This window comes from Ambystoma mexicanum, chromosome 10, assembly GCF_040938575.1.
Source record: "Ambystoma mexicanum isolate Mex_15411 chromosome 10, UKY_AmexF1_1, whole genome shotgun sequence".
In the NCBI taxonomy this organism is placed as follows: domain Eukaryota; kingdom Metazoa; phylum Chordata; class Amphibia; order Caudata; family Ambystomatidae; genus Ambystoma; species Ambystoma mexicanum.
The window spans coordinates 181,985,140-181,998,421 of NC_090932.1; the positions used below are offsets into that span (position 1 = coordinate 181,985,140).

General features: G+C 47.5%; 1 protein-coding gene across 8 annotated transcripts in view; it reads left to right on the forward strand.

Annotated features, from left to right (window-relative positions):
* ANK1 (ankyrin 1) overlaps positions 1–13,282 on the forward strand; it is a 2,823,483-nt gene that overhangs the window by 1,856,971 nt on the left and 953,230 nt on the right. For all 8 annotated transcript variants that reach the window (XM_069617665.1, XM_069617670.1, XM_069617666.1 and 5 more), the window contains one exon: positions 7,687–7,915. In XM_069617665.1, coding sequence (XP_069473766.1) covers positions 7,687–7,915 — 229 coding nt within the window. The remainder of the gene's footprint in view (positions 1–7,686; positions 7,916–13,282) is intronic.

Here is a 13,282-nt window from a genome sequence, read left to right on the forward strand (position 1 = left end):
AAGGGGGGGAGGAGAGTGCGGAGCAAAGAGACACAGATAAATAATAATAATTGATAAATTGATAAATAATAAGGCAACAAACAATGGTAGTGCAGCCAGCAAGCGGCAAGTGCTGGGTTTAAGGTGGCAGACTGAGTAGGTCTGATAAGTTTTGGAAGAAAAAAAAGGGTGGGGGGCTGTATGGTACAGATACAGACCCCAGTTCAAGGGGTGGGCCAGAGTCAGTGCAGGAGGGTGGCAGAGTGAGCAGGTACCTGGGCAAGAAGGACAGAGGGTGGCCAGGTGCACGGTGCCAAAGGAGACCAAAAATCAGCAGGGGAGAGGGGAGGCAGAAGCAAAGAGGAAGGTCTTCAGGTGCTTCCAGAACCGGAGATGGTTCTCCTCGAGTTTTAGTGTGGCAGGGAGGCTGTTCCACTGGAGGCCCCAGCCGAAGACATAGATCGACCCCCAGCTCGTTTCTTTGAGAAACGACTGACCCTGAGGGAGTTAGAGGTAGAGGAGCAGAGAGCTCGAGAGGGGAGGTATTTGCAGAGGGATAGCTGAAGGTATGTTGGACCCAGGCCCCAGAGAGCCTTGTGGACAATGCAGAGGGTTTTGAATTTAATTCTTGCATCCACAGGGAGCCAATGGAGAGATTTCAGAGCTGGAGAAATACAATCCCAGGGCTTGAGGCCAAGGACAAGTCTTGCAGTCCTGTTCTGAATAAGTTGCAAAGGGCAGAGAGTAGATGCAGGTAGATTTAGAAAGTGGCTATTGCAATAGTCCAACCTAGAGAGAACCAGAGCTGGGAGACAGTGAGCTTCTGGAGGAAGGAGAGGAAAGGAAGAGTACCTCTGAGGAGGTGCAGTAAGAAGATTGCCTTTTTTGAGACATCAGCGATGTGAGCGCAGAAGGAAAGTGTGGAATCGAAGATGACTCCTAGGTTCTTAGTCTCACAGGTGGGATAGGAGGAGGGCCAAGGGAGTCCGGCCAGAGAGTGAGGGGAAAGGATGGTGATGGTGTGCCTATGAGGAGGATCGCCGTCTTGCTGGCATTCAGACAAAGATAGTTGGCGGCACACCAATCTTGAATGGCATGCAGGCAATCAGAGATGAGAGAGGTAGAGTAGGTGGCCGAGGGCAGCCTGAAAATGAGTTGTGTAGTCCACATAACACTTGAAGTTTGAGCAGAAGTTCTACAATTCTAGTTTTTTGTTGTATGTTGTCTGTATGTCAGTCATTCTATGTGTAATCTTGGGTGGTACATTGATTGTATCTCGAATGGTCTATAGTTTTAGTCATCGATGGCACATTTTATGTACTTTCGCTAATCTCAGGTTCTAGTCCTGGTTCGCAATTTGTCCTAATTTTTGACAGTTTTGATTCACAGTCCAAAAAATGTGTTTCTGTCGCTAAAGGTACTTTGTGCTGGCTCCTGTGGGGCTTTCCCTGTCTTTCAGAACGCCCATGGTATTAGTCCAGGGTTGGATAGGAATTTTGTGTGTGCTTATGATGGACTCCAGTTATAGTCCTGGGTGTGACATTATCGGGATCTCATAAGGCAGATCTGGACAAACCATTGCCTGTTTTACAAACAATCTTAATTTCGAAGGGATTGTGTCCTCCGACGTATTCCTTATCTTTGATAATACGTTTCCAGCTTGCTGGCCTCGGAATTTTTTTCTGTAGAGGGCGCTGCGCGTCGACGTCCACCGAGTCGATGTCCTTCGACGGACACCGTATCGGCGCCGACGTCACCATGCCCATAAATAGCCACGCGCTGCATCCGTTGCTCAGTTCCGTTTTTCCACGCTTCGTGGGGCCTCGGAACGTCGTTGCTCAGTTCAGTCAGGATAACTATCTATTTCTACTTGAATATACTTTATTGTTCTCGATGGCTTCTTCATCAGAACCGACGACGCCGCGATCCAGCTTCAAGAAATGTCGAGACTGCGGTAACAAAATGTCAATAACGGATCCACACAGGATCTGCTTATGGTGCTTGGGATCCGAGCACCATTGTTCGGAGTGTGAGGACTGCATGTCCATGACGGCGAAAGCCTTGAAGGAGCGCAAGGGGAAGCTCGAGAGAGGTAAGTCAGCCAAAACCTCCTCGAAAGTTTCGTCGGCTGAGTCGAGGCATTCGTCTCCTCTCCGTCGAAAACATTCCCATTCTAGATCTCAAAGCAGCTCCCACCATTCGTCGAGATCAAGACACTCAAAAAAGAGACGTCGAAGGTCCCATTCCTCGTCGTCTTCTGTGTCCCCAGAAAGGGTCTCCTGTCCCACTAAACACAGTTGTTAAGCTGAGTGGGAGGAATTCAGAAAGAAAATGTTAAGCGTCTTCGAGAACGCGGCCTCGACCCCCTCGAAGACAGCTGAGGGTGATACGACGGGTGAAAAACCCAAAAAATCAAAACGCTGCGAGTCGCAGCACCCGGCGAAACATTCCACCCGAGAGCGCCATGACCCATCGGGTAAGGAGGCACCGTCTTCGACGCCGTCGTCGAAGATTCCTTCGACGCATGGATCGGCGCCATCAACGCGGTTGTCGAAGGGTTCCTCGACGCATCGGTCCATCGACTCGACTCCATCGCCGACGCCATCGTCGATGCCGATGAAAGAGGGGACCAAGGACACTCCACAGCCAACAGTGATTTCAAGGGCCGAGACCGTCGTCGATGCCCTCGAGTAGGATCCCGATCCTCTCGAGTTCTTCGAGACCCCTTCCAGTTTTTTCGACGCCGTTTTCGGCGCCTTCGAAGCCTGTTACATCGGCGTCGACGACATCAACGTTTTCTCGTCCAATAATGACGAGTTTGGCTCCTTCTGCCTTAGAGATGGGTTTTACTCCATTTCAGAGGTCAGAGTACCCTGGACTTTCTTCAATTTATGAAGAGGGGGAAGATTCTGACCAGGAAACATTCGGGTTACAGAGGACCACACTGCCTATTGCAGAGGATTTCACCTCTGAGGAAAGACGGCTGAAGGACCTACAGGAGTCACTACATGAGGCAAGTGGGCTGGACACTTCCCCAGAAGTGGAATTTGTTAAGCCAGACCCAGGGGACCATGCCGAAACACCCTATAGAACCCTGATGGCAAGAATTATTGAGTTTATGGGTTGGTCTGCGCCTTCACCTGTTTTTCAACAGGACGACCTAACAGATATATTAGACAAAGGCCCACAGGAGGACCCGGTGGTCCCCTTCCATGCAGCCTTACAAAGGAAAATTGCATCTAATTGGGAAACTCCTGAAGTTATCCCTGCAGTCAATAAAAGATTGTCAACCAAGTATAGGGTAGCGGCTGCTGACCCTGAATACTTATCAAAACACCCGACTCCAGAGGGCCTGGTGGTTGAAGCGGCAACTTCATCTAGCAGTAGGACCGCTTACCCTACTGTCCCACAGGATAGAGATGACAAGAGGTACGACTCTATGGCGAAGAAAGTTTTCTCTGCCTGTAGTATGGCGTTGAAGTCCATAAACGCCACCTGTACGCTCGCCAGGTTCAGTCACACACTATGGGAGTGTGCTTCATCAGCGGCTCTCTGCATACCCGAAGGAGAGGAAAAGGAAGCCTTCCTTAACATTATTAAAGATGGCAAGGATGCCATGTGCGAATCACTTCAAACTGGCATCGATTCCGCTGACAGTATCAGCAGGGCCATGGCGGCAAGTACGACAATCCGCAGGCATGCGTGGTTGCGAAAGTTGGGCTTTGCTACAGATGTACAGGCCAGAATTTTGAATATGCCCTTTGACGGCTCTTCATTATTCGGGAAAAAGGCTGATGGCAGTCTGGAAAAGTTACATACTTCTAAAGCAGCAGTAAAATCTTTAGGAGCTGCTATCCGCCAACCTTCTTTTCGCCCCTCAGGAACCTCTGGAAGAGGAAAGTCCTTTCGCTATTATTCCGCATTCAGGAAAGGCAGAGGACAGCCGGCTCAAAGAGGCCAAAGGAGATCCACCCAAGGTGGACGGGTCAAAAGTACTAAGGCCGCAGCAGCAGCAGGTGCCTCTTTACCCTCGGCATCTGCATCAGCCGCCCCCAAACCACTCTGAGGCCTTTCCACACAATACACCTGTAGGGGGCAGGTTAACTCACCATCTGACGGAATGGCAGGCTATAACGTCAGATGCTTGGGCATTGGAAACATTTGCCCAAGGTTACTGCCTACCCTTTCTACACATTCCTCAGAGTCATCCACCGGGGAACAGCTCTCTGAAAGTTTCAGATCCACTCCTCTTGCAGGAAGATTATAGACCTGCTAGAGAAAGGTGCCATAGAACCGGTACGTGTAGCGGAAAGGAACAAGGGCTGGTACTCCTCCTACTTTCTCATACCAAAGAAGGACAGAGGACTGAGACCCATCCTGGACTTACGAGAATTGAACAAGTTCCTCAGGAAGGACAAGTTCAAGATGGTAACTCTCTCTCAGATCCTTCAGGCCCTCCAGCTCCAGGACTGGCTGGTATCTCTGGACATTCAGGATGCTTATTTCCATGTGCCAATCCATCTCAAACACAGCAAATACCTGAGGTTCGCAATTGGCGACTCCCATTATCAATTTCGAGTTCTGCCATTTGGGCTGACCTCCGCCCGAGGGTCTTCACCAAGCTGATGTCGGTAGTGGCGGCGAGTCTAAGGAGGGATGGGATTCACGTCTACCCCTACTTGGATGACTGGCTGATCAGATCTGTATCTTCGGAACAGGCCCGGCCCAGCTAGATTATGTCTGCCACTTCCTTCACAGACTGGGCTTCTCCCTCAATTTAAAGAAGTCACAGATGATACCATCACAGAGACTCCAGTTCATTGGAGCGGTCCTGGACACTTCCCTGGGAAAAGCCTCGCCACCAGAGGTGAGGGCTCAAGATATTCTACAGATGGTCACCAAGTTTCAAAATGCCCAACGTCTCCCAGCCTTCGACTTTTTGAGGTTGCTAGGCCTCATGGCATCCTGCATCTTTCTTGTGCCAGAGGCTCGCCTGAGAATGAGATCTCTTCAGTGGGCACTGAGAAGTCAGTGGTCGCAATTCTCAGGGACAATGACAGATCTCCTCCGGATTCCGGACAAGGTAGCCCGCGACCTTCAATGGTGGGCCTATCCAGAGAACATCTTGAAAGGAGAACTGTTTTGGTAACCATGGCCAGAGATAACTGTAGTCACAGATGCCTCACTCACGGGGTGGGGAGCCCATGCCAACGACTTGACCATCAGCGGTCGTTGGTCTCCATCGGAGTCCAGACTACACATCAACCTATTAGAGCTGAGAGCAATCAGACTAGCGCTGAAAGCTTTCCTGCCATCAGTACAGGGGAGAAATGTCCTGATAATGACGGACAACACGGTGGCCATGCACTATCTCAACAAAAGAGGAGGCGTAGGATCACTGCCACTGTGCAGAGAGGCGATGCAGCTCTGGTTTTGGGCAATCCAAGAAGGAATCTCTCTATCGGCTGTCCACCTAACCGGAGAGAAGAACTTGACAGCGGACGCTCTGAGCAGGCAGAGCACAGTCTCCCATGAGTGGGAGCTAGCTCAGGAAGTCCTTCAAGAGATCTTCACCCTTTGGGGAACCCTTCAGGTGGATCTGTTCGCCACAAGCAACAACAAGAAGTGCGATCTGTTCTGTTCAAGGGAATTTCCCCCGAGAGGAGCTCTAGGAGATGCGTTCGTAGTGGACTGGGAGTTTCCACTCCTTTACACGTTCCCTCCAGTCCCTGTTATTCCTCAAATGATCAGGAGGTTGAGAAGATTCCGGAAAACTATGATCCTAATTGCCCCGGATTGGGCCAGGAGAACGTGGTACCCGGACCTTCTAGATATGTCCATCTGTCCTCCAATCCGTCTTCCACTCAAAGAGAATCTTCTCTCGCAGAAGGGAAGTCAGGTTCTCCATCCAGACACCGGAACCCTCAACCTTCACGCTTGGCTTCTGAAAGGTTGAGGTACAAGGATTGGGATCTCCCTGATGACGTCATGGAAGTGTTGCTTTCGGCCAGAAGACCGGCAACAAAGTCTTTATACCGCTGCTGTTGGAACAAATTTTGCAGCTGGTGTAGGGAAGAGAATATCAACCCTTTTTCATGTGGTACACCAACGGTGTTATCGTTTCTACTCTATTTGGCAAACTCAGGCCTTCAAGTGGGCACTGTAAAAGGCTATCTTGCAGCGCTTTCTATCTTCAAGCGCACTGCGGAGGAACCATCGTATTTCAAAATTACTCTAGTGGTACAATTTCTCAAGGGACTAACTAATGTTTACCCTCCAAAACCATTCCAGGTTCCCTTATGAGACTTAAATTTAGTCTTAAACTTCTTAATGGGCACTCCATTCGAACCACTTCACTCTTGCGTGCTGAGATTTCTCACGCTTAAAACTGTCCTATTGGTAGCACTAACATCTGCTAGGAGGGTGAGCGAGCTACAAGCTCTCTCCTGTAAATCCCCACATACAATCTTCCACAAGGACAAAGTTGTCCTATAGGTGAAGACTAATTTCCTCCCAAAGGTGGTTTCTGAATTTCATATTACTCAGAAAATTACCTTGCCTTCGTTCCACCGGGGAAAGAGGAGGAAAGGCTACATAGGCTGGCCCCTAGGCGAGCTCTCTCAGCTTTTACATCAGCAGAATGGCTAGGATCAGGCAAGCAGACCAACTGTTTGTAGGATACTCAGGTCACAAGTTGGGACTACCCATAACAAAACAAACCATCTCCAGGTGGATTATTTTGGCCATCCTGGAATGTTATAGACTAGCAGGGAAAGAGCCACCCCAAAATCTGAGGGCTCATTCAACCAGGGGTATCGCAGCCTCTTCGGCTCTCCAAAGAGGGGTATCGGTCCGGGACATATGTCCGGCTGCCACATGGTCGTCCGCACATACATTCACAAAATTTTACAATCTGGATTCCTCCACTGCTCAAGAGACCAGATTTGGCAAGGCCGTATTACATTCGGTCCATCCCTAAAGGGATACATAACACTCTCACTCCCGCCTCCAATAACATGCCACTGCTATGGGAGTCTATCAAAGATAAGGAATACGTCGGAGGACACAATCCCCTCGAAGAACAAGTTACTTACCTGGTAACGTTCTTTCGACGGGATATTCCTCCGACGTATTCCTTATCGCCCCTCCCAACCATCCCCACACTGATAACTTCCGTTGTGGTTGCTGCTTACGCTCCTTCAAGGTCAATAACCAATTTAGTCATGACTTTTCCTATGCTACAAAACGGAACTGAGCAACGGACGCAGCGTGTGGCTATTTATGGGCATGGTGACGTCGGCGCCGATGCGTTGGCCGTCGAAGGACATCGACTCGGCGGACGTTGACGCACAGCGCCCTCTACAGAAAAAAATTCCGAGGCCAGCAAGCTGGAAACGTATTATCAAAGATAAGGAATACGTCGGAGGAACATCCCGTCGAAAGAACGTTACCAGGTAAGAAGTAACTTGTTCATCTAGTCCTGGGTGTGACCTTGTTTGTATCTCAGAATATATTTGTCTTGTTCTGGATGCGGCCTGGCTGTCTGAAGCTCGAAAGAGGCTTGATTGTAGTCCTGGGTGGAAGATTGTAGTGCTGGGTGGGACACACTGTAGAGAAGACTATCCCTACTTCTAGTAGAGGTGAGATAGATTCTGAAAGTCACTTGGTTGTTCAATATTTCTTATCAACAGATCCTCTTTCCTGCAGGTTTTGGTTGGCAGACTGTCCACGCACAGCAGAGGCTGTTAATTTTTGCACACTCCTGTACAAGGAGCTGACGGCCATCCCATACATGGGCAAATTTGTGGTGTTTGCTAAAATGAATGACATGCGAGAAGGACGCCTTCGCTGCTACTGTATGACGGATGACAAGGTGGACAAGACCCTGGAGCAGCACGAGAACTTCAGTGAAGTAGCCCGAAGCCGAGATATAGAGGTAAGTGTGAATGTAGTGTATATCATGGCAAATGCAGATTGGCATTATGGGGTAGAGAAAGTGCATTCTAGGAAAGACAGACTGTACCTCAAAAGAGACAAATACTTTAAAGTGTATCTTATAAGACAAGAAAAGGCATCATGACAAGGTTCCTAATGGAAAATGTCAGATAAGAAGCGCATCATAGGAAAAACATGCAGTACTCTCCTGTACTGTCTATGATTCTACACAAGATTTCAATGGATTGCATTCTCCTGCAGATTCCTCATTTTTATAAATATCCCATCTAGTGCTTGGAATATTTCGACAGGGGCCGTAGTGCAGATCATCGTCGTCTCCCGACCTCTGCATGCCCCGACTGCACCATTCCTAGACTCTGGACCTGACGTCAGCAGTACATATATTTCTTCACTATGCCTTTTCCACACACTCAGCACACTCTTCGGAACACGCTCCATCGTTTTTTGCGAGAACACATTTTTCTCCGACACCGACATGTCAGGACCCTAAGCTGTCAGATTTTAAGTGCTGCAAAAACTGCAAAAATGTTCCTCACCTACCCACACAACATTTGTGTGTGGTGCCTTGGGGTGGAGTATGATGTCGAGCAGTGCGGATCCTGCCAGCATACGAATCCAAAGGCACTTAGGGAGCACTCTGCAAAGTTGGTGCTTGGGAGGCCCCCTTCGAAATCCCTAACCTGATCTGTCACCAAGTCTTCATGTCCAAACACTGGAGGCCCTATGCCTGACAAGGAGGACAGGCATCACAAAACAGCAAAGAAAAGGTCTCATTCTAAAAGTGAGTCCCACCATTCGTCCTACCACAAGAAAAAGAGGAAGCATAGGCGTAGACATGACTGTGACTCGTGAGAGGAACGGGGTAAGTCGTACCCTAGAAAAGGTGCCCTGAGAGAGGAGTGGGAGGCATTCAAACACCAAATGCTCCAACTATTTCTGAAGGCCGTGGCAGGTACGGCTTTGACCTGGATGCCGCATGCAGCACAGGCACCGGCTCTGACCAGAGGCTCCACCGCTAAGGTGTCTGCATCAGGTCTAATGCCCTCAGCCTCGAAGTTCACAAAGCCGACCGTGGCGTTGACGGCCCTCGAGGTGTCAGCGCCGAGAGCCCTTGTTAGGGCGGCACTGTCAACGATGGAGCAGAGCTTTTTACTGGACCTCCAAGATGCCTATTTTCACGTGCCGATCAATCGAAAGCACAGGCGGTTTGGGGACACTCATCAGTTCAAAGTGCTCCATTTTGGTCTAACCTCTGTAACTCCATGAGCAGATCCCATGCTCACGTAGAGGACATACATTCCTTGGTTACAATGGAATCCTTTTTCGGGTTAAAGTAGGTCCTTTTCTCCCCTGTGCCACATCCCCCTTAGATACAGGTACAGAATGTTTCCAACATCATATCCTCTGTATTTAGGTGATAGCAGCCACCCAGGCAGAGAGTCCCTTCTGGTAATGCCCGAAACTGAACTAAAGAAATAATGCAATCTATATCTGGCTTGATAAAAATACCTAACGGCACCCTGCAAATCATTGTAACTCATTTAAAAAACGAGTCCACGTGCCTTTGAGCATTGTCTGTATGCATGTAGTGGTACATACCCTGGGCCAAATATTCTCTTCTGATCCAGCGATCATGGTTGCAGAACGTTCGTTTTTGCCATTGGCCAATTATTTTGGTTTTCCCATTGTGGTACCATAGACAAACCGCTACAAAAATAACAATGTCCAAATGGTTCGGAAAAGGAAAAAGTCAAGCCCCTGCAAACTGGTCGCTGGGGAATCATTTAGTGCAGTATTTGATACTATCAATAGAAATCAGGATCCCTCTTATGACCAACAAGTGATGTTAAATTTGTTAGAAATCTCTATCACTGACTCCATTTACCCTAAGAGAAACAATCAATCAAAAACTGAAACCATCCACGCAAAAAAAAATGTATGAGCTAAATTAATTGCATCGGAAAACTAGGAATCTCAGGAGGAAAAGGAGAAAATGATATAATACTAAAGATAAAATGATGTTTAGGAGACAAATGTGAATCTATAAGATGACTATTCTGTCTCTGAAAAGAAACCATCTTTGTGATAAAATCGAGTAGCCCCCCCCCCCCAATATAACCAAGGAACTGTTTTCCATAAATTAAGGATTGAGCTCAACTATTAAACCCTCACAGTGCTTGGTAAACAATTTAGCGAGTTATTTTCAGGAGAACATCGGGCAGATGAGAGCAGAGTTTCCTGTGATAAAGTTGTCACTCTAATATTTGCCATATTCTCTGGGTCCCCTTTGGGACTTTTTCCCTCGAGAATCTCAAAAGACATCTTCCCACTATTCCAAAAAAGCGATCCCTACCCTGTTTAATACAACCATAGAATTTGTAAAACATTTTTTTTTTAATTGTGATCTTTAGGAAATTGAAGGGGTGTGACCACTGTCAAAGAAAAGATTGCTTGATTCCAGAGACCTAGGCAATTTTAGGCTTACATTGCAGCTCCCCTTTTAAGCAAAACAGCTGGACTGGCTGGTGATATGCCAGGTCTGGAATTTTGTGGAGGAGCACAATCCACTGCACAAGGCACAGCTGGGCTTCAGCCCTAGTTGTAGTATGGAGCAGATCACCACTGCCATCTTCGACCAGTTGTGCTTCTGCCCCGGTTTTGCTTGATCTGTCTGCAGCAAACGACATGGTTGACCATATAGTCTTAATGAACCTTCTTCATTCTGAATGGTGGAGGGGCACACTGCTTGGTTGGAGTAACTTATTTGTATTCAACAGACAATAAACTTTGGGACTTTAACTGTTTACCTTTCTACTTATGACAATGAGATGCAGAGTGCTACCGGGCTCTTCCCTGCCTTCCCTAATTTTCAAACCATCTTGTCACCTATTGACCACTTTGATAGGCCAGTTTGCTTTTTCTTCATGAATTATGTGTAGACGATGCACACATGTTTGTGAAATAGTCTGGCTATCAGCATCTCACACCTTAGCTTAGGGACTGTCTAAGCTCAATAAAAGAATGGAGATGTCAGAGTATGTTCTGAAAATCTGCACAAGCAAGACGGAGGTTCTCACTGTAAATGCCAACTACAGTCCATGGAACAAAATGTTCTGGCAAGAATCATTTGGACCTTGTTCTGCTCCTGTGCCAGTTATGAGCAACCTGGGTATTATGATGGAAGCAGATCTCACCTTGTCTACTAGTAGTAGAGTCCTATTTTTTCAGTTAAGATGACTCAGACAAATGTTGCAATTTCTTTCCTTCTCTCACAACGCAAGTGGTAACTATAAATGCTTGTGTGGCCTCACACCTTGTTTTTGTAAACAGTAAGCACCTGGGAGTCTGTTCAAAGTGAATGAAAGGCCTGCAGGACATCCAAAATGCAGCAGCTAGACGTTTGTTAAAAATCCACAAGTTTGATTACACATCCTTGGCATTGTGGTCCATTCACTGTCTGCCTGTTGTGGAGCAGATAACCTTTAAGTCTCTGCGACTAGTGTACAAAGTTCTATACTACATTATGCTGATGACCAATTCTCACAGAATACAATGGTATACTCCTTTTAGGTCACCTGCATCCTTGGTCTCCTTGTCATTACCTCAGCCTAAACGTAGGAAAAAGGAATAGGAGGAAAATAATGCAAACCTCTAGAAAATGGAACTCATTGATGTAAACAACCATCTTACCTGAAGATGAAAGCCCTACTATTTCAGAGTTTTTAGGATCGCTTTTTTGAAATAACTAACATCCTCAGTATTTCCTTCGGTAAGAACTTCCCTCTGACAGCTTTTCGGATACAATGGGCCTCATTATGAGTCAGCTGGTCTGGAAAGAACCGTGGTGGTAAATATGCCACCACCGTTCTTTCCGGACCAGCTGATTCCGAGTCCTGCAGGCGGGAGGTGTCACTCCCGCTAGCTCTGACCTGGCAGGTTTAACACCACCCGCATGCAGGCGGAAATGGAAACACCGGCTCCGTCGTAGACGGAACCAATGTTTCCATTGTCCCCATCCCCATGGAGTTCTATGGGACTCCATGGGAATAGGGACTTAAACAATCCCGCCTCTGGAATTCCCGGGTCACCGGGGTCGTAATGCCCCGGTAATTCCGGGAATCACAGAGGCGGAATGGTAATACGAGTCCGGCGGTAACCTGCCGGTTTTTCCGGCTCGGTTACCGTCGGACTCCTAATGAGGCCCAATGACTTAACTACCAGATTACTTACTACAGGCCATGATGCCTTAGTTGTGAAATAATGTGCTTTATAACCCCACCACCACAATAACAAATGTTAAATATTGTATTGCCATATCTGGGAGCTGGAGTCAGCCTGGTGTTTTGGCATAGCAATCAGCATTGCTGTGTGGGCAGCTGAATCCTGCATGGTGGCCTAGGGCATCAGGGCCCGAGTGGCAGTCTGGGATGTTGGTTAGAGCGCGGCGATGCAGCACGCTGGCATCTGTATGATAACATTGGTCTTAAATAAAAGTAATGGTCCTGGGCATTAGTGGCCGGGATAGTTTTCTGTTGGTGATGATGATTTTGGTGGACATCTTTGTCCTTACCTGACTGTTAGATCAAGAAGATGGATCTTGTTTTTTTTTAACAAAGGAAAGAAGATACTATTTTGTTCATACACTATGTGGTGTCTGTTGTCACAGATGAATGAGACTATGGTTTATTCTTCTACTTTTCCAATATGGAGCTGAGGTTTAGCACACTCCCTCCTTGTCACTTGGTTTTGGAAAATTAGCGCCCGATCATGAGTAGCGGTTGGGCGGTTATTGCCCATTCCCTATTGGTTCCATTGGACCTAATGGGCTTAGGGGGTGCTATTACTGCCAGCATTAATTGCGCTGGCGATAATAGCGCTGTAAACGTCCAAAAAAGGGTGTAAATCAGGATTTTTACCTCCAGCAAAAAGCTGGAGGTAAAACTCTGAACTTTCCGCCCAACTCCTAATAGGTCCAGCCCTTAAATGCAGCAGTAATATCCTTACCGCTGCATTTATTGGCTACCACCCAACTTGTGATGAGGCCCTTACACACTTCTGTGCACCTTATTGACAGGGCTCGACATTTGCAAAGCACATCATACCGTCCTTCAATGCATGCACACTGTACCAGCTGCATGATTCATTGTGGTGCACATGGAAGCGTACACGTAGTAGAAAAATACTGAGTTGCTGCCTTCTACCACCTGAATTTTGATGACTCTGGATTATTGTTGATCAGTCAGTGTGTCGCAACTCTATCATCTGGTAATGAGTTCTTAAGATGTATGATATTAGAGACAATCTTGTTTGCAGCAGATTTTCACTTTGCATCTCTTTTTTTATGAAC